A 20,640-nucleotide genomic window follows, 5' to 3' on the forward strand; every position below is an offset into this window, starting at 1 on the left:
CCTGGCATGGGGGTTTCACAGGGGGGTTGGTGTGGCCTGCCTAGATGTTCTTGAGCATTTCCCATGTAATTCCTGCTTCTCGGGGTAGACTGGCCTTCAGGATGACCAAAGAGACAGAAACTCCTGGCTTGCCAAGAATACTTTCTGGCCCAGCCAGTATGGCTAAGTAGTTGAACATTGACCCGGGAACCAAGATGTCAGGGTTCTATTCCCGGTCAGGGCACATGCCTGCTTGTGGGCTCAACCCCTAGTAGAGGACATGCAAGAGGCAGTGGATTGATGATGTTTTTCTCTCATCGGCGTTTCTATCTCTCTATCCTTCTCCCTTCCTCTTTCTCTAAAAATCAATAAAAATACATATTTTTAAAAAGAATATTTTCTGCTCCCTGTATCCCCACATCTTCTTTCAGTTACTCATCCTCTCATCCCTTCTGGACCACACAGTTCTGAGGTCGGAGCTGCCTGCAGTGAAGGCCCTGGGCTTCTCCTGTCCCTGAGATCCACCAATGCTGCAGATGGTGGTGCCACCCAAAGGTCTGGGTGAGTGATGGAGAGAAGTAACACTGGGGTGTTTGAGGAAGCTGAGGGCTCTGGGAGCACGAGGAAAGAGAACACGAGGGTGTAGGATATCAAATAACCAATCCGGATCAGACATCTGTGGACCAGATTCTGGCGGGGCTGGTGGTGTCCGGGGCAAGTAGCAGATTGGGCCAGGGAGTGGAATGGGAGGTGAGGGTGGTCTGCAGAAAAGAGAGCACAAGGAGCTGTTTCAGATACCACTGGCACTCGCTGGGAGCTCACAGGGAGTCAGGCATTCCACAAGCTCACTTTCCCAGATGGAAAAAAGAAATAATCTAGAGAACAGCAGTGGAGGACAGGCTACACATCACCCATAACCAGTCCTGCAAATTCCTCATCACCTCAAGTGACCAGATGAAAGACCAAGATCCAGGGTTATTGTTTAGGGGGAAATGACCCCTTTCCTCCAGTAACCTCAACCAACTCCAATGAAAAAGAACACAAAAACACTAAGGACCTCCCTAAGCCATGATATTCACCAGGTGGACAATATGTCCCACCTATTCTTTGTAGCGTGAGGCAGCATCAGATGTTGTTATTCAAAAGATGTCACAGCAATCTTTGCCTTAGATGAATTCTCAAGCCTTGTCCACTTGGGGTTGGGAAGAAGAAACTCTAAAAGGTGTCTGTTTATTGAATGGGTAATGCTTGACTGCACACTGAGCTAGGAATACTGCAAACATTAGGGCATTCATCCCTGCAGCAATGATAATATGACACAGGTTCAGTGAGCATCCCTATTTTCCAGACTAGGAAAGAGCAAAGAGAGGGAAAGGGATTTGCCCCACAGCATCCAGCAGTAAGTGATGAAGGGAGAAATTGATCACAGATGGAGCAGGGAAGGGGAAGGGCCAAGGGGAGAGTGGAGATGGGAGGAAGAGAGAGGAAATAGGGGCTGAGACTAGGAAGTCTAGCCTAGGGAGTAGATAGGGATTGTATGCAATGTAGATCCCCAGAAAATTCCAGTCTAGAAGGTTAAGCATTCAGGTTCAGGCCAGATGAGGAGAGAGGTCTGTGAGGCTCAACTCCTTGGGGCCTCCAGAAAGTCTTTCAAAGTTCCTTGTGACTCACGAATAAAGAGCAGGCTGGATCCTGGGGAAAGTGAAGAAGGGAAGTCAGGATGCTTGCCAATCCCTGATCCTCCCTCCCCACAGAACCTGCCGAGCTGGTCTCTTCCTCTTGCTCTTTGAAGAAGATGCTGCAGTGCAGCTGCTCCTTCCATGGGGTTCCCGCGCCCTATGTGCGGTGGTGGTTGAAAGGTGATGTCATCGGTATAGACAACCCCCAGGTGACTTCTACCATCCTTGCCCCCTGGAGCAACACCACCATCAGCCTGACCGAGATGCCAGAAATGGGCTCACACCTTCTCTGTGAGGGGAAGAACGAATATGGAAACCATGCTATGAATATCATACTGATGTCAAGTGAGGATGGGGAAGAGCGGGATGGGGATGGGCACTGGGGCCAGGGCAGGAAGCAGAGCTTTGGCTTCAATTTGAAGGTCAAGGGGGAGAAGCCTTTCTCATATGTTGTCTACTTTCAGTAAAGAGTCCTTTGGCTACCCAGAGTTTCATCAACGGGCTCTTCCAGGGCCTTGTCTATGGAGTCATTGCAACTTCACTGCTCTTTCTCTGCCTCACCCCATGCATGTGAGTACTGGAGTTAAAACCCATCAGCCAGCCTCTCCCAGAGCCTGCTCCTCAGCAGGCCTGGGTGTGGTGCTGGCACAGAGCAGGCAAAGACAGGAGCTCAGGGCCTGGCGAGGGAAATAGGCATCACACATGGTCACCGAAATCCAGGGCCACCAGGACTATTCTGAGTCACAAACAGGCCTGAGAGACAGGAGCTTTTGCAAATCTCAGAGGAGAAGGCAAAGGAGGGAGTGGCATCCCTGGAGAAGACAGCAGAGCCCCCAAAGTACTGTCTATAGCGGATCGGGGGGCCAGAGCACTCACTGTTTGGTGGAAAGCGGCCTATGCAGACCCTAGGACATGTTTGAGGAATTCCCAGTGACATATGCTATGTTAGTTGCATTGAGAGTGACAGATAATGGCCAAAAGTGAAGCTGAAAGGCCCTCTGTGTCAGTTCAGAAAGATTCTTGAAACTTGGCTAAACCTGTTGGCTAGAAGCCTAGAGTGAGAAGAGCAGAGTTACCAGAGGTGAGGCCAGAGTTTGGCCCGGCGGTGGGGAGAGGGGAGTCTGGTCAGTCCAGACGTCTTGGGCTTAATCCTGAATTGGGAGCCATGGACGCAGGCTAAGCTGGGAAGGAAAGCATGAGCTTGGGGTGGAGCACAGACCAGAGAGGGAGAGTCAGGAGGCCTGGGGCCTAAGCCAGGCTGAGCCAGGGCAAGTGATGAGGAGCAAACCAAGACATGGGACTTGGCAGTGACCGGATATCCCAGGTGAGAATAAAGAGGAGCAGAGTGGCAGGGCCAACTGGTGAGCCATTTTCAAAGAAGTGTATTCTAGACTTTAAAAAAAAACAACACAGCAACAGCCCTTTACGATTTGCAAAGCCCTTTCATAGCTGACCTCATCTGAGCTTCACAGCCTGATAGGCAAGGTGGCCCCCTTGTATGAAATAATTCCCAGAGAGTGGTCTGGCTCACCCTAGATAACACGACAAGATGGTAGTGTCATTGAGGCTCTAAACCAGAACTGCTAAGACCACAGACCATTGGGGGTACTGGGGGGTGGAGAGCCAGAACTGATCCAGAGGGTCATTTCCTTAGAATGAGCCACATCAGAAAGACACTGTCAAAGATAATTGCAGTGATCAAGGCCGAAAGGAGCCCGTCAGAACCCATCATGGCTCTGAATCCTGAGGAACCAGAAAAGTCCACAATCATGCCGTCTTCTGGGAGCAAGAGTGTGGTGGGTACCCATTGTGTCTGGAATCTAGTCTACCATAACAATGTAACAAGACCCACGAGGAGAGGCACATGCAGTGCTCAGGAATTGCCCTCCTCATCCTATAGAATGTCCGATTGTCCTTGACTGTCACCTTACAGATGATGAACCTAGGCTCAGGGAGGGGAAAAAGGATGATATTAAGAAAAACACTTGAAGGGTAATAAGAATCAACAATACACACACACACACACACACACACACACACACACACACACACACTGTGTCCCCATTGAGAAGAGGGTTGAGAAACCTCTAACAGCAGTTGTAGCGTTAGAGTGAGGACCAAAGGGTTTGGTCTCTGAGTGGCAGTCTACATCAGCACAGGCTATAGATGTCACAGGCCCAAATCAGCCAAGGTGCTGGAGGACCAGACTAAGCCTGGGTTACTTCATTCGCCCTGCACCCCCATATCCTCAGTGGGGTTTGGAGGAAGCAGTGCTTGAGTCTCACTGTTACCATTGTTGATTCTCTAGGACCAGAAGTGCCCTGCTCTCCTTATATCCTGCACTGGGAACTGGTGTTCTTTTGTATAAACCACGCATCTGCAATACTTCACAATATTTCCTGCAGTCTTTTCTAATACCCATGTGGCAATTCGGGGATCTCAGAAGTGGGTCCACCCCAGGCTGGTGGGAAAGGCACCCTCTCAGTAACAAGGCTGAGCTGGGGTTCTGGTTGCCCAGAGGAAGCGGGGACTAAACCTACCTGCAGAAGCAGGCAAAACTTGCCAAGGGAGTCTGGGAACAATCTGGTGCTGTGAATGCATGGGGAGGACCAGCAGGAGAAGACACCGTTTCAGGCTCCCACCAGGGCACTGCCTGCCCCATACTGCCCCAAGTGCCCAAAGAGGGGACCGAATTCTGTCCTTTTAGGCTTGGGTACCTCATCTCTGAACCTGTTCCAACATCCTTCTTTCTTTGCTCTCCAGAACACATTATCCTAAACTTCCAGGAAAAAGCAAGATAATTTGGGGCTGACAAACCCTGGGAGAACTACATTCACACCTGGACTGGCCATTATCCCCCGGAACTGTTAAAGCCTGGAAACCAGGAGCCTGTAACAAGTCTGGACCCCCTGAGTCTCAGTTTACAAAGGCCTCTCAAGCCCCCCGCCCTGTCCTCACACTGGTTCTCCATCGAATAGGGTTACTCTCGGACCTGATCATAGAAGCTTTGAAAGCAAACTATGAACTGTTGTTTTAGCCAGAAGACATATGCCCTGTCCTGGAATGGTGTCAAAGGAAGGAAAAATAAACTTGAGACTATGAAATAGGTCCACCAAAAAAAGTGCCTTTTGAGCCCCTACTATGTGCTCAGGACTTGGAATATATATACAAGAGGACCAAGCTTTGAAACCATAATATATGGATTAAATCCCAACTTCAATGCTTAGTGGTCATATGTCTCAGATAAGACCACCCTTGAACTTTTAACTTTGAACTTCAGTATCCTCACCTGAGGTGTACGTGGATGGAGAGTGAGTGAAAAGTGTCCAGAGATACAGGTGGAGAAAAGACACAAACATGGGCTGTGAATGCCAACATAAGGCAGTGGAGCTTTATCTGGTAGGACTTTATTCTGACTCCCTCAGAATGTAAGTTCCATGAGAACAGGGATGTTGTCCTTTTTTTTCTCTACACTTAGAACAGTGCCTAAAATAAACTCTCACAATAGTTTAATAGTTTAATAATTTAATAGTTTAATCATTGAATGGATGGATGGATGAGTGGATGAATTGTAAGCTGCTGGAAGAATTGAAGCAAACAAGTGGGGTGACCAGATAAGGTGGAGGCAAAGAACCTAATTAGGAGGTTATTGCAATATTTCTTGGCCAGGCTGAAAGGTAGGCATACAAGGAATGAGAATGGGGTTCTGGCATTAGAATGGACCATGGCTGTGAAGTGTTCCCCCTCAGAGTAGATGACAACCTTTCTGGCGCCAGAGGCTGGTGACTTGCAGCTGTTGAAAAAGGGGTCATCTCTTCCCTGGGGCATTATTTGCGAGTCAATCCAGTGGTTCTTCACTCAGCACCAGTGAGATGGCCATCTTGTACTCAAGGTAGATGCTTATATAAGTCCCCACATGTATGGGCACCTTTCTTGTGTGCAGCTCATACACTCCACAGATGAGGCAAACAAGCCAGACACTGACTTTGCCTCAGTGGGGCTCATGGTCTCCACGAGCTACATAGAGAATGAAGAAAGAAACATAAAATAACCTAAAATGACAAGTGCCAAGAAGAAGAAGGACAGAATACTATGAGCATGTATAAGAGACCAGAGGAGGAACCTAGTGTGGATTAGAAAGTCAAAGAAAGTGACATTTCTGCTGAGACCTCTAAACTATTTGGAGCTAGTCAGAGGGAAGAGCAGATTCTAGGCTCTGCGATGGGAGAGGTTTGATGAGTTCAAGAACCCCAGGTCAGCAGTGGAGTGTGGGTGGGTCTATGCTGCTGCAGCTCAGACTGGGAGGTGAGCTGCCGAGGAGACAGACCTTTCAGGGCCTCGAGGTGAGAAGTTCAAGTTTTATCCTCTCTTGGGGAGAGTTATTGCCTCATGTGTTTTGTAATCCTGGAAAGAGGGCTCCTAGTCATCAGGACTTCATCTATGAGAATATTGTGTAACAGAAGTTTTAAGTCGAAGGTAGGATCCTTCATTATAAGTCTTAAGTTTGCTTCTATCAAAGAAACAAATCCTGTATCAGGGAGGAGTGGACAAGGACTGGGAGGGGGGGTGGTAGGTTTGAGGAAGGGGTGGAGAAGGAGAAAAAGGATGGGAACTGGGGTGGAAATAGGTCAGGCCTGGGTTGTCATGAAAATGGAGAGCTGGGTCATCTTTGTGTGTGTGTCGTTTTCTTCGGGAAAGGGGCCTTGGTTGCAGGACAGGAAACAAGGGGGTACCAAGGCGCCTTCTGATTGGCCATGAGGGTTGTGCACTTGGCATTTTGGTCCTTGATCAATGGCCCCCAATCTGCCCATCACCTGCTTCCCCACAAGTACTGGGTGGAGGGAGAATTTCCCCAAACGACCGATTGGCTCTAGGAGTCTAGAAAGATGGTTCTCCTAAGGGCTGGGGAAGGGGGTTCCCAGCTGGAGTCTAGGGTTCCCAGTAGTGACCGTTGTTCCAGACTGGCTCAGCCACTGGAGACCCAGGAGGCCCCGCCCCATTCAGCGGCCCCTGCGCGCATCCTCAGGCCTGGATTGGCTCCTGACGGCCTCGCGCATGCTCATTGGTGCACAGCGGGTTGGGGAGGCCTGGGGGCTTGGAAGATTGCTTCTCCGGGAGCGGGTATCCGCACGTGACCTCTGGCTGGTGGGACGTTGGTGAAGCTTGGGGACACCAAGGAAGTCTAACGAGCTGGTTATAAGGCGACTAATCAGGTAGCCTTCCTCCACCTCTGTCACTTCCCGGTAAGTCCCTTAGTGATTGTACACACGGTTATTCCACGGGTCAGTCAGTTCATCAGGCTCAGGGTGAGACGTTAAATCAGCCCAACAGTTCCTTGCTATGGAAAGCAAGTTCCCCAGTCAGTGTTCCATATCACTGACTATTAACTATAACTTATAGTTAATAAGTCCAGTTAGTCATTTGTCCCTCAGCAAAATGCAGGAGGACATTCAGTTTTCCAGAAAGTAGCCAGGTGGACAGATGTTGAGGAGGGTCCAGGCTGGAACTCTTGGGACCTGAACCCGAGACGAGGAGGTAAACTTGGAAAAGGACATTTGGAAAACGAAAGAGGTTGCCCGTGAAGACAATACATGGAGGTGGCAAGGCCTGGAGAAGGGAATGAGATGTGGAAAAGATAAGAATGTTAAAGACTGAAGGACCGTTGCATATTGGGCAATAAAAACCTCTGGTGTTATAGATGAGGAAACCGGGGAGAAACCAGAGAGGGGACCGCGCTCATGGTTACTTCATGGTTGCCAGATGGCCCTTCCACCTCCCGCGTTACATCCATGTTCCAGGGAAGAAGCAGCAAGTGACAAGGAGGAAGCATTGGAGCCAATATCAGAAAAGCAGAACTTCCCAAAGTCTCCAGCAGACAGGCTCAGATATTTGGTATTTTGTATAGACGGGTCTCAAAATATTTGCTTAATAATAAGTCTAGCAGAGTCCAAGCATTTTTATTTTTGCATCGTCCATGTGGAAAAAGAGAAGCGTGCAATCCCACAGACAGGTATACAATTTAGGAAAACAATGCCATCCATCACAGTGTTTTGTTACCAGAGCAAGAAATTATCAAGTCAGACAACTGGTCAGAACTCCATTTTATTTGAATATCATTTTCATAAGACCTGGGATAATTTGTAATATCTTTGGAGTCTCATAAGACCACTTTGTTTAAATTGTTCTTTCAAGGGAGTATTTGTATTAACAGAGAATGGAACAAGTCAATAACACTCATGAATATTCATTAAAGAGCTGTATATTACAGAGGAGAACATAAATTATATTATTTTTTGTTGCTATTAATCCTCACCCGAGGATATTTTTCTACTGATTTTTAGAGAGAATGGGAGGGAAGGGGAGAGACAGAGAGACACACAGAGAGAAGCATCAGTCGGTTGCCTCCTGTACTGGAGATCGAATCCGAAACCTAGGTATCTGCTCTGACCAGGAATCAAAACTGCAACCTTTTGGTGTATGGGACGATGCTTCAACAAATTGAGCCACACCAGCCAGGGCAAAAAACATGTACCATAGTATTTTTTTTTTAAAGCTAAGCTCTGGAGTTTTATTAATAGTATATACAAAAAAAAAATCCTAAAACAGATATTCAGATCTCAATTGTGATGGCAAAAAGAAAAATGGTGTAAAAGGCGGAATAGGCTTTTTAAAATGTATTTTTATTGATTTCAAAGAGGAGGAGAGAGGGGGAGAGAGATAGAAACATCAATGATGAGAGAGAATCATTTGATTGGCTGCCTCCTGCACTCCCCTACTGGGGATCGAGCCCACAATTTAGGCACGTGCCCTTGACCAGAATCGAACCTGGGACCCTTCATTCTGCAGGCTGAAGCTCTATCCACTGAGCCAAACCAGCTAAGGCTGAATAGGCTTTTATATCCTGATAATTCAATAACATTTTTTTAAAATTTGACTCAGTAGCTGCATGGCCACCCCTAAATATTAAAAAGGCAGGGAAATACAGGTTTGTTTTTTAAAGAGCGGGAGACTTGATCACCTGAATAAATTTGGAATAATGAGGCACAGGAGGGTTGATATCATATAGAAAACTCTTCGGGACAGCCTGAGACATTGCCGTAAAAGATATGGTCAGAAAGGGAGCTGAAGGGTCAGAGAAAGATGGCTTTCTGGTTGTGGATATTTTTTAATGCTACCATGAGGAAGTTCCATTTGATCTGGACTTGAACAGAGTGGTAAGATTTGAACATAGGCAGAGGAGAGAGTTGCAGAAGGTTACCATGAAAAGGGCAATGGCCCAAATAAACACACAGAGGTAGGAATATATGATGTATGTTTGGAATCAGTCCCCTTAATATATATATATATATATATATATATATATATATATATATATATCCTACATAATAAAATGGTAATATGTAAATTACCATCACTCCGCTACGCCCATGATTGGGCCAGCAGGAGGCGCAGGGGGCGGGACTCAGGGTGGCCGGGGTAGCTGATTGGGCCAGCAGGACGCTGAGCTCGCGGCGCCAGTGGCGCCGCGAGCTCAGCGTCTGTGTCATGGCTGCGCCGGAGGCTTTCGGAAGGCCTGGTGCAGACAGCCAGCCGGCTCCCCCGCGATCAAAAGCCAAAGCGGGGGAGCTGTCTGTCTGTCTGCGCCGGCGCAAGGCCTTTCGAAAGCCGCCACCGCGCCGGAGGCTTTCGGAAGGCCTGGGGCACCAGCGGACAGACAGCCAGCTGGTGCACCAGGTGCATGATTAAATCATGCACTGGGCCTCTAATATATATATATATATATATATATATATATATATATATATATATATATATATATATGAATAATATGCAAATTGACCATCACTCCCAACACACAAGATGGCCAGCAGGGGAAGGCGGTTGGAAGGGACCAGGCCTGCAAGGGAGGGCAGTTGGGGGCAATCAAGCCTGCAGGGGAGGACAGTTAGGGGTGACCAGGCCAGCAGAGGAGGGAAGTTGGGGGCGACCGGGCCTGCAGGGAAGGGCAGTTGGGGGGAACCAGGCCTGCAGGGAAGGGCAGTTAGGGGTGACCAGGCCTGCAGGGGAGGGCAGTTAGGGGTGACCAGGCCTGCAGGGGAGGGCAGTTAGGGGTGACCAGGCCTGCAGGGGAGGGCAGTTAGGGGCAAACAGGCTGGCAGGGGAGCAGTTAGGCATCAATCAGGCTGGCAGGGGAGTGGTTAGGGGGTGATCAGGCTGGCAGGCAGAAGTGGTTAGGGGCAATCAGGAAGGCAGGCAGGCGAGCAGTTGGGAGCCAGCAGTCCTGGATTGTGAGAGGGCAGTCAGACATCCCTCGAGGGGTCCCAGATTGGAGAGGGTGCAGGCTGGGCTGAGGGACACACACACACCTGGTACATGAATTTTGTGCACTGGGCCTCTAATATATATATATTTAAGAGAAGAAGGGAGTGCCCTGGAATCAAACCATGACCTCCTGGTTCATAGATCCACCCTCAACTACTGAACCACACTGGCCAGGCTGGAATGGGTACCATTGTTCTCTTTTGCATGCAAATAATGGCATAAGTATGGGGAGTGGGGCAGTGGAGATAAAACAAGTGTGGGGCAAAATCATGGAAAGCTCGAATGCAAAGCAAGGGAGTTTGGAATTTATCCTGTCCGCCATAGAAATGCCTTTGTGTGTGTGTGCAAATATCATAAGTATATCCCATCTTCTTACCCCCACCCCATAGCCACCATGCCAGCTGAGGCCACGTCATCTTTGTCCTGAACTCCTGTGTCCTCCTCAGTGAACACCCAGAGGGACCTTTATAATGCCCAAAGCTGCTCCCCATGGTTCAAAACCTTTCCGTGATTTGCATTACTTCCCCATTGACTTGGGAGAGAGACCAAGCTCCTCAGCCTGGCATTTGAGGCTCTTTAAGGGGGAAGGAGCTGAGTGAAGATGCTAGGAGAGAGAAGAAAGCAGACATGGTGTAGCGGCTCCACAGAGAGTCATGGGGACTCTCCTCTCTTCTCGAAGCTCCTGGTGGTTGTTTAAATGAAGCTCCCCGTTCACAAGATGAACAGACCTTCAGGGTGATGGAAGAGACAATAGCCCCTAGTGAGAAGTGAGTCTGTTTCTGCCCCAACCCATGTCGCTCACTGCTGCATTCCACCTCACCCATTCCAAATCCTTCCCTCCAGGACATATGGATCTGAGATCAGAGCTAGCGGCAGCATAGATGCTGGTCCTCTCTTGTCCCTGAGATCCTGCTAATGATGATGACACTACCGCGGTTATGGTGGGGTAAGTGGAAGGAAAGGCAGAGTGGGAAGAGGTATCTCAGGTATCCAAGAATGCTCTGGGATGGAGGTGAGTGGTGGTGGAAGATGAGAAAGGCTGAGGTCGGGAAAAGTGGTGAGGACCTAAAGAATTAAGTACTTGAAAAATAAGTAATAAAGAATCCCATGTGCACATTCTGTGACCCACCACATGTCCCATTTCATCTACCCAACCGCCCCCTGAGGAATTATTATGCCCATTTGACAGATGAAGACACGGGCTTTGAGAGATTAAGCAACTTGCCCAAAGTCCCTGGAAATTTTGCTAGTGGAGCCCAACTTGACTCCTAGTTCCATTTTAGAACCAAGATGATAAGTGTGCCCACATCTGCTCTCTCAACATCATCCTATATGGTGAGCATTATTAGGTCGAATCTTAGAGAAGAGACACAGCACAGTGGCCCAGAACTGTGTCCCGACCCACAGATGTGATGTCTCAGAGTAGCAGACTTCATGTGTGAAAAGCTGGGGTCTGGTCCTGATGATGCTACTCCTTTCTCTATTACATGGGACTATGTCCTTAATCTCTCTGAACCTCAGTTTTCCCAGACGTCTAGGGGACTAATAATAAAACTATTATGAGAAAGGCTTAAGCTGATTTCTATGAAGGCATAGAAAATCTATATGCACTTACTCAAAAACCATAGTTCTAGCCCTAGCCGCTTTGGCTCAGAGGATAGAGCATCAGCCTGCGAACCGAAGGGTCCCAGGTTTGATTCTGGTCAAGGACACGTACCTCGGTTACAGCCTCTTCCCTGGTCTGGACCCTGGTCAGGGCTCACGCAGGAGGCAACCAATCCAAGTGTTTCTCTCACATCAGTGTTTCTCTCTGTCTTTCTCTCTTCCACTCTCTCTAAAAATCAATGGAAAAATATCCTCGGGTGAGGATTAAAACCCCCAGAAAACAGAGCTTTACATTCCAGATATTCCTATAGCCAGGGAGCCTGTGAGTTGACCTACACCATCAGAAGCTCCTGCATAGAAACCAAAGCCCGCTTTCTTTCCTGGAAAGCGGCCAAAATCACAAGATACAGTTACTACCAATAACAAGAACAACAAAACAAAACAAAAAACAGACGACATTATATTGGTGCAGTTTGGGAGTCCCAAGACCACCCTCAGGTTCCATGATTCACCAGAAGCGCTCACAGTACTCAGCAGAATGGTTATATCCATGGTTACAGTTTATTAAAGCAAAATAATAGAGATTAAAATCAGCAGAGGGAAGAGGCATATGGGGCGGGGTCTAGGAGAGACCAGATATGAGCTTCTTGTTGTCTCCCCCAGTAGAGCTGTGCGGACGGTGCTTGCTTCTCCCAGCAACAATGGGTGGCAACACGCATGGTATTGCCAACCAGAGAAACTCACTGAGGCTTGTTGTCTAGGGTTTTGTTTGTTTTTCTGCAGGGGCGGGAAAGAGTCTTATCCTATAGGCATGGCTGACCACCCCCATGGCCATCCTTAGCCCCCAGCCCCTACAGAAGTCAAGATGATATCGTGTGCCCCAAAGTCCCCACCATCAATCACATTGTTAGCATATACTGTCTGTGGCCCCGGGCCTCAGGTAAACCAAGACACACTCATCATTCTGGATATTCCAAGGGCTTAAAGGTTACCTCCCAGGATCTGGGCAATGGCCAAACCTTTCTAGGATAAGGTTAATCCTTTAATGCACCATTGGGATACTGGGACACACTAGGTGAGTCTGTTTTCAACATGAATCTCTCCCCACAGGGTTACTTTCTCATGCTTTGATGGGAGTCACGAAGATACCACTGGAAGAGAACCTGTGTACCACAGTCCCTTGCAGATTAGCATTTCCCAAAGAACCTCTGGACAACTCCATGATCATGGGCTACTGGCTCAACAAAAATGTCAGCGCCCCTGTAGCTACCAATAAGTCCAATGTTATCATAGATGGTCACAACAATGGGAGATTCTACATTCTTTGGAACCTTGAAGAACGAGACTGTACCCTGCTGATCCACAATGTACTCAAAAGGGACAACGCGACATACTTGTCCGCTGCAGATCTTCAAGAACAAAAGACGGCCTTCCTGAGGGAGAACATCACACTCTTCCTGTCAGGTGACGGTTAATCTCATACAATGGGTGGTTTGGAAAGGAGGAACTCCAGAAGGGGTTCTAGTAATGGTGTGGTGTCTACCTCACCAGGCACTGGAGTTAAAAAAAAAAAACTTAGTGATTTAATTTTTACAACAACAATACAACGAGACAGGTACAGTTGAAATCTTTCTCTTTCTGAATCAAAATGGTAAAGAGAGAGAAAGTGACTTACCCAGCAGCAGCAAGCCAATGAGAGCTGGAGGCACAAATGATCACTGATCAGCTTGGAAGGGCAGCGCCTACAGGGAGAATTGGGTTGAGAAGGAGGGAGGCAGAGTAGGAGCTGGCCTAGGAAGTCTAGGCTGGGGGACAGACAAGAGACCATAGGCCATCTAGATCCTCAGGAAATTCACTCACCTTCACCTTGAAAGTCCAGGGTTCAGGCTCAAGTTCAGGCTCAAGACCTTAAGTAAGTCTCTTTAGTTTGCTCACCTAGACAGTGGGGGATGCTCCTTTCATGCAGAGAAGACAAATATACTTATGAAAAGCTACCCAGGCTCCCTGAGGTTGGAGGAATGGGGGAGGGGCATTAAATGAGCTCACGGGTGGGAAAGCACTTTGTAACCTGAAAACGCTATGCGTCAGCGACGTGTCCATGAGGGTCCCTTGTCCCCAAAGTTTGGGTACAATACATCTCTGTCCCTCAGACCTGACTCAGAAACCAGAGCTCTACATTCCAGATATACCTATGGCCAGAGCGTCTGTGACCTTGACCTGCACCATCAGAAGCTCCTGCATAGCAGCCAAAGCCCGTTTCCTCTCCTGGAAAGAGCCTGCCACGTCCTTCAACACCGATGGCTCCAGAAACTCCTCCATCTCTTCCTCGGTGCTGCACTTCGCACCAAAGCCCAAGGACCGTGGCACCACACTGCAATGCTACTTGAACTTCCCTCTATCTAACTCGACCGCTGTCAGGTTCCCAGTGATCAGTGAGTGCTGGTGGGCAAGGGAAGATCCAGAGTCTGAGAGAAATGATAACCCCAAGAGAAACCCCTGAGGCCTCATAGGAAGGGAAAGGACATCTGGGGAGCAGTCACATCTTCCCTTGGCCTCTGGGGCTGAAAGGTCAGAGGTCAGAGCTGAGCCCAAGTCTGAGAAAGATGAGAGAGGATGGAAGGGGACCTGCTCTGAACACCAGCCCCTCTGAGCTTCCAGAAAGTCTTACTGCAGCTCCTGTTGAATCATAAATGAGGGGAAGGCTGGGTCCTGGAGGAAGTGGAAAAGGGAAATCAGGGTGCCTCGGTGACTCCTGGCCCTCCCTCCCCACAGTGCCCGCCACACTGTTGTATTACGTGTGTTCCTTGGAGAAGATTCCGCAGTGCAACTGCTCTTTCTACGGTATCCCCACACCCTTCGTGCAGTGGCTTATGGACGGTGTTCCTGTGATAAAGAAAAACATGAGTGACACCTTCCAGGTGACGACCACCATAACTGCCCCCTGGGCCAACAGCACCATCACATTTACTGGGAAGCCGGAAGAAGTCATGAGCCTTCGCTGTGAGGGGAAGAACAAATATGGAATCCAAGAGGCAAGCATCTTCCTGGTACCAGGTAAGTATACAGGGGTTCTTGTGACTGGGCTAGAATGACAACACCTAGGGACTGGGATGAGGATGGGCATGGGGACGAAAGGAAGAAGAGCATCTCAGACTTCACAGCCTTAGGAGAAAAAACAACAACACTCTTGCTTCCCTCTGATTCCAGATGAGAGTTCAGTTCCCATATTGTTCGTGAAAGGGCTGATCCAGGGCATCGTGTATGGAGTCATTATTCCAGCACTATTCTACTTCTTCCTTGTCCTTCTTCTGTGAGTATCAAGTTAAAGCTTATCAGCATGCCTTTCCCCAAACCTAATACACTTAGCTCCACCTCCTTTGCTTGGGAATCCATCTCCTCCACACTTGATTAATCATCCCTTCTCTCTCCTAAATTTTCAATCATTCTTTTTTTACTGGCTCTTTCTCTGAAGGATAATATAAACATGCCCAAATCTTTCCCACCTGAGTCCTACAAACTCCCTCTATATACCATCAAATGTTTTGTTTGTTTAAATATATTTTTATTGATTTCAGAGAAGAAGGGAGAAGGAGAGAGAGGTAGAAACATCAATGATGAAAGAGAATCCTTATTGGCTGCCTCCTGCACGCCCCACACTGGGGATCAAGCCTGCGAACCAGGCATATGCCCTGTATCATAGGTCAGTCAACGCTTAACCACTGAGCCATGCCAGCTGGGCCACATATTTTCGTTTTGAGAGAATAGCTTACACCCATTTCCGGATCCTCATCACCGTTACACTCTTCAATCCACTGCCATCAGCTCTCCAGCACCATGCCAACAAAGTGGCATTGTCTAAAGCAATCAGGTATCCTTATCCTCAAAACCCAGTCGCAAATGTTCTGTCCCTCTTGTTCATCTTTAGCTGGCATTTATGATTTGGGTGGGTGGGGTGATGCCCTCCTACCCAGTGTCTTCCTTTCACAGCAAAGGACTTTGGCAGAGCCATCTGCTGAAAGTGAGGTGGGTCAGAGCAGGGGTCAGGAGTAGGGAATTTAAGAAGAGTGCTGATGGTGTTAGGCGTGGTTGCAGTAGCCACTGATGGGAATAAATGGGATCTGTACAATGACAAGGAAGACCGTTAGTGAGCAGCAGTGAAGATCCGATGGTGACTGGAGCTTATTAATTGCCTATGGAACCACCTGTCATGACTGGGGGACGTTTCCTCCCAGGCATGGTAAATGGAAGGTAAAGAATAGGTGGTGGCATTGATCCAGGTTTGGATCCCTGTCGGCAGAGTGCCATCAAAGGCTGATTATATGGGTGGCGAGGGAGGCGAGGAGACCGGAGGGAGAGAGCCCTTACAGCAGGTAACCATTTACCCCCTGGGGTAGGGAAGGAAGAGAAGCCAAGACAGATGCTGGAGCATGTGAGGTCTTGGGAATGGAGCTCCCACCTGTGAGATCAAAGACCAGGAACCGGATTGGAAGGCAAGCACAAGAAAACTTGAGGGACTAGAACTACGCAGATCATGAGATACTGGGACTGAAAGTTTCAGAGGTGGAAATGTTTGGGGGGATAACGGCCCCTTGGCAGTTGAGGGAGACAAGTCTCATTAGACAGGACGGTTCCACTTGTGAGCAGTAAGAGCAGAACTCATGCCCGGCCGGCGCGGCTCAGTGGTTGAGCGTCGACCTATGAACCAGAAGGTCACGGTTCAATTCCTGGTCAGGGTACACACCCAGGTTGTGGGCTCAATCCCCAGGAGGGGGTGTGCAGGAAGTAGCCGATCAATGAGTCTCTCGCATCATTGATGTTTCTTTCTCTCTCTCCCTCTCCCTTCCTCTCTGAAATCAATAAAAATATCTATTTTTTAAGAAGAGCAGAAAACTCTACAAGTTCAAGGAAAAAGAGAACAGTTCTGGTTATTGGTCGCTATGTCACTACCCCCAGAACTTGGTGACTTTAAACAATGATCATTTTAGTGTTAATTTCATGGGTCAGGAGTTCAGGTACGGTCCAGCTGGATTATTCTTCTGCTTCCCTTGGCATCACTGATGTCACCTGGTGTAGTATTCAGCTAGCAGCTGGGCTGTGCAGGAGGGTCCAAAATGCCTTCACTCACATGCCCGGCATTTTGATGGGGGACAGCCAGAAAGCTGGGCCAGCTGGACCCCTGTCCCTTTCCCTGTAGCCTCAGGGCCTCTCATCTCTTCCAAGGCTGAAGTTGCCAGTCGTCTTTACGGTGAGGCCTGGAATTGACCGAGCATCACTTCCGCCATGTTCTGACAGTCATAGGCTAGCCAAGATTCAAGGGGAGAGGAAACAGACCCTAGCTCTCCATGGGAGGAGCACCAAAAATCCGCAGCCGTCTTTTAATCTGCCACAGGAACATGTGGACCACAGGTTAAGTGTCAGACGTAAACAACAGAGACTTGTTTCCTCAAAGCTCTGGAGGCTGGAAGTCCAAGATTTACGTGTCAGCAGGGTTGGTTTCTCCTAAGGCCTCTCTCCTTGGCTTGTAAATGGTTAGCCTCTGGCTGCCTCTTCCCATGGTTATTCCTCTCTGCACACATGCCCCTGCTGTCTCTCCCTCTTCTTATGAAGATACCCGTCGTATTGGATTAGGACTCCAGTTAATCACCATCTCCAAGTACAGTTGACCCTTGAACAACAGGTTTGAACTGTGTGTGGCTCCACTTATATGCAGATTTCGATTGACCCACCCAGTTCAAACCCGCATTGTTCAGGGGTCAACTGTACAGTCATATGGCGTAGGGCCCATTCATAGGACCTCCTTTAAAGGCCCTGTCTCCAAATGGTTACATCGGAGGGGCTGGGTGTTGGACCTTCCACATGTGGATTTGAGGGCAGGGACACCATTCAGCCCACAACAGGAAGTATCTGTACTTCGGGCCTGACTGGATCCAGGCACGCAAATGATGTCCCCATCTCTGGAGGTTCTCGCCACCTCGTGGGCAGATGGCCCACAGCAGCCCCAAGTTCACATCCTCCTAACTTAGCAACCAGCTGAGAGAGAACCTGTCTTTCTCTTGGTGATAGATCCATCCCAGTAGTGATGCTGGTTGTCCCTGCTAGAGTCACAGGCCCATCCTGGACCAATAGCCATGCTCACAAGGGCGGGAGAGGTACTTTGATGAGCCTATCCAAAGTCTGCTTACCCTGCCTTGTTTGTTCCCATCGAAACCACAAGAAAAGCTCCTAGCCACAATTCCTCCTTACTCCTTGCACCTCCTGAGTGACCCTGGTGCCTCCTCGTGCGACCTTGCGTGGCATGGCATGACCACTCTTCTGGGAATTATAACTGTCTTTTATTTTATTATTTTATTTTTATATTTTTATTGATTTCAGAGAGGAAGGGAGATGGAGAGAGAGATGAAAATACCAATGATAAGAGAGAATCATTGATCAGCTGCCTCCTGCATGCCCCCTGCTGGGGATCAAGCCCACAACCTGGGCATATGCCCTTGACCAGAATCGAACCCAGGACCCTTCAGGCCAACACTCTATCCACTGAGCCAAACCGGCTAGGGCCGTAACTCTCTTTCCAATGGCAGTTGTCTCCTGATCTATTGGCCTCACCATAGCCAAATACAAATAAACCCCCAGTTACTTTTAAAACAGCTCTGGAAGAGCCAGCCTGGGCAAAGCAGGGGGACCACTGCAGTTGCCAGGGTAACCAATGGCACGCCCACACAGCAGAACACTACACAGCTGTATAGATGGAGGAAGCACTCCGTGCACTGATATGCACAAATATCCCAGAAATCTATACATATAAAAGTCTAAGCTACCGGAATGCCAGGATGACCGGAACAACTGGTCACTATGACGCATACTGACTACCCGGGGGCAGATGCTCAATGTAGGAGCTGCTTCCTGGTGGTCAGTGCACTCCCATAGCCAACCTCGCGCTGCTGGCCAACCTCCTGCAGTCCCTCTCCCATCTGGCAGGCCCCAGTCGGCAGCCAGCAACCAGCAGGAAGGCCCTGATTGGCCCTGATTGTCCGCCAGGCCTAAGGACCCCACCATGCACCAATTTCATGCACTGGGCCTCTAGTATTAAGAGAAAGAAGAGAGATATCAACAAAGATTTGTCCAGGAAAAGAAGCCCACTATACTCAAATCAAGACACTAAAAGGCTGTCCGGCCAGCATAGGTTAGTGGTTGAGTGTCCACTATGAACCAGGAGGTCATGGTTCGATTCCCGGTCAGGGCACATGCTTGGGTTTTGGGTTCGATCCCCGGGGGGGAGGAGGGGGACATGCAGGAGGCAGCCGACTGATGATGCTCTCTCATCATTGATGTGTCCATCGCTCTCTCTCCCTCTCCCGTCCTCTCTGGAGTCAATAAGAATATGCCTATTTTCAGAAGACTTTAGAAGGCTGGGAGGGAAGCAGCGGGAAGATGAAGTCATGAAGGGCCACCAGGTGGGAGGGCTGAGACTTTGTCCTGGGCGCTCTTGGAGCCCTGAGAAGACTGAGCAAGGGAGGGGCAGGGGCAGCTCTGGGCAGGAGGCCCGGAAAGAGGCTGGGAAGAGGGTCCAGGCCAAAAGGGGGTATTTGTGCCCCCATCTGATGAAGGGTGGGGAGGGCTGGTCACAGAACCCACAAATGGAGGAAACCTCAGTCTTCTGACCTCCACCCAGGGCTCTGTCTGGTAAGGGGAGAGGGGGGTGAGGAGGGAGACTGATCACAGCGTTAACCACAAGGTTCGTTGCCTTAGAATCAGGTTTCTTAAGTGGTGGGTGAAGCGTCAAATCCCCAAGGAGGAAGAGGCCCTGATCCTCAAGAAGCCAGAGCTGCTGGAGGAGCCGGAAACGTCCAAGGAGACTAAAGACACAACCTCGCCCAGCTGGGCCGGAGAGAAGTCCCTGGAGCGGCTGGAGCCCAGGCCGTCCACCAGCCAGGAGGCTGCACTGCTGCGGCCCTCAGCGAGCGCTCTTTAGAAACGGAGACGCCCCGGGCCCCCTGGACCCTTCCGCCCTGGGCCCCAGGCCTGGACCCCAGCTCATTCCAAGGCCTGGCAGCCAGCACAGGGAACCGGGGCTGGGCCTCAACAGCCTCTGTCCTTCAAGCTGAGCTCCCCTTCCAGCCGCCCAGCCCCAAGCCCAGCCCCTGGCCCCCAGAGGAGGCCACTCCGTCCCAGCACCACTGCCCGGCCCGGGGCGAAGAGGAAATGCTAGGAAGGGAGCTCAGGCTGCTGGAACCGCGGTCCGCGGACCCGGTGGTTTATACAACAGAAGGTAGTTTTCCATGGTCCTGGACGCTGGGGAGATGAGGGTGGGTCTGAGATGAAGGCGTCGGCTGGGTGGGTTCCCCTGCGGCCCCTCCTTGACTTCAGGTGGCCAGATTCTCTCTGTGTCCTCACGGGGTCCCCCTCCCTCTCTGTGCCTCTGTGTCCTCTCCTCTCCTCTCCTCTTAAGGAAATCAGCCCTATTGGAGTAGGGCCCACCCTAATGGCCGCATTTTATCTTAATTTTCCCTTCAAAGGCCCTGCCTCCAAATACAGTCTCATTCTGAGGTCCTGGGGTTAGGGCTTCATCGTATAAATTTGGGGGGGACACAATTCAGCCCATACAGAGGCTTCCAGGAGCAGGCTGGGTCCCTCCATTGCTGGGAGACCTGGAGAGGGGATGGAACGCCCAAATCTGGTTCTCAGGACAGATGGTGACATTGTAGAGCCACCGCCTCGTCAGACCAGCAAAATCCTGCAGAGCGGGGAGGGGATCAACTCCACCTCAGACTAAGATGAGAGGCCGGGAGGGCACTGTGAACCCAGAGTGACAGCGACCCTCCCACAGCCATGGGGCACCGCCATCCAACCCAGCCTCAGCGAGCTACAGGGACAGACCCGCAGGAAGGAAGGGCTGAGACACCAAAAAAGCAAAGCGAAACCAAACAAACGGAGGTCTCTCTGTGGGGGCCTTGGGGCTCCTGAGACCTCATCCTCCGCGCTCTGCTCTGCACACAGGGAAACTGAGGCCCCCAGTGCCTCAGGCCACACAGCAAGACTGTGCCCTGCTCAGGACCCC

General features: G+C 49.8%; 1 protein-coding gene across 1 annotated transcript; it reads left to right on the top strand.

The window, feature by feature from the left end:
• Positions 1 to 506: 506 nt before the first annotated feature.
• SIGLECL1 (SIGLEC family like 1) lies at positions 507 to 19,554 on the top strand (the record flags this gene model as incomplete). Its single annotated transcript, XM_079799810.1, has 5 exons — positions 507 to 540; positions 1,734 to 1,804; positions 14,429 to 14,639; positions 14,793 to 14,895; positions 19,332 to 19,554. The coding sequence occupies 5 exons, from the start codon at positions 507 to 509 to the stop codon at positions 19,552 to 19,554; spliced, it is 642 nt and encodes a 213-aa protein (XP_079655936.1).
• Between the last annotated feature and the right edge of the window lie 1,086 nt (positions 19,555 to 20,640).

This window comes from Cnephaeus nilssonii (genome assembly GCF_951640355.1).
Source record: "Cnephaeus nilssonii genome assembly, chromosome: 20".
Classification (NCBI taxonomy): Eukaryota; Metazoa; Chordata; class Mammalia; order Chiroptera; family Vespertilionidae; genus Cnephaeus; species Cnephaeus nilssonii.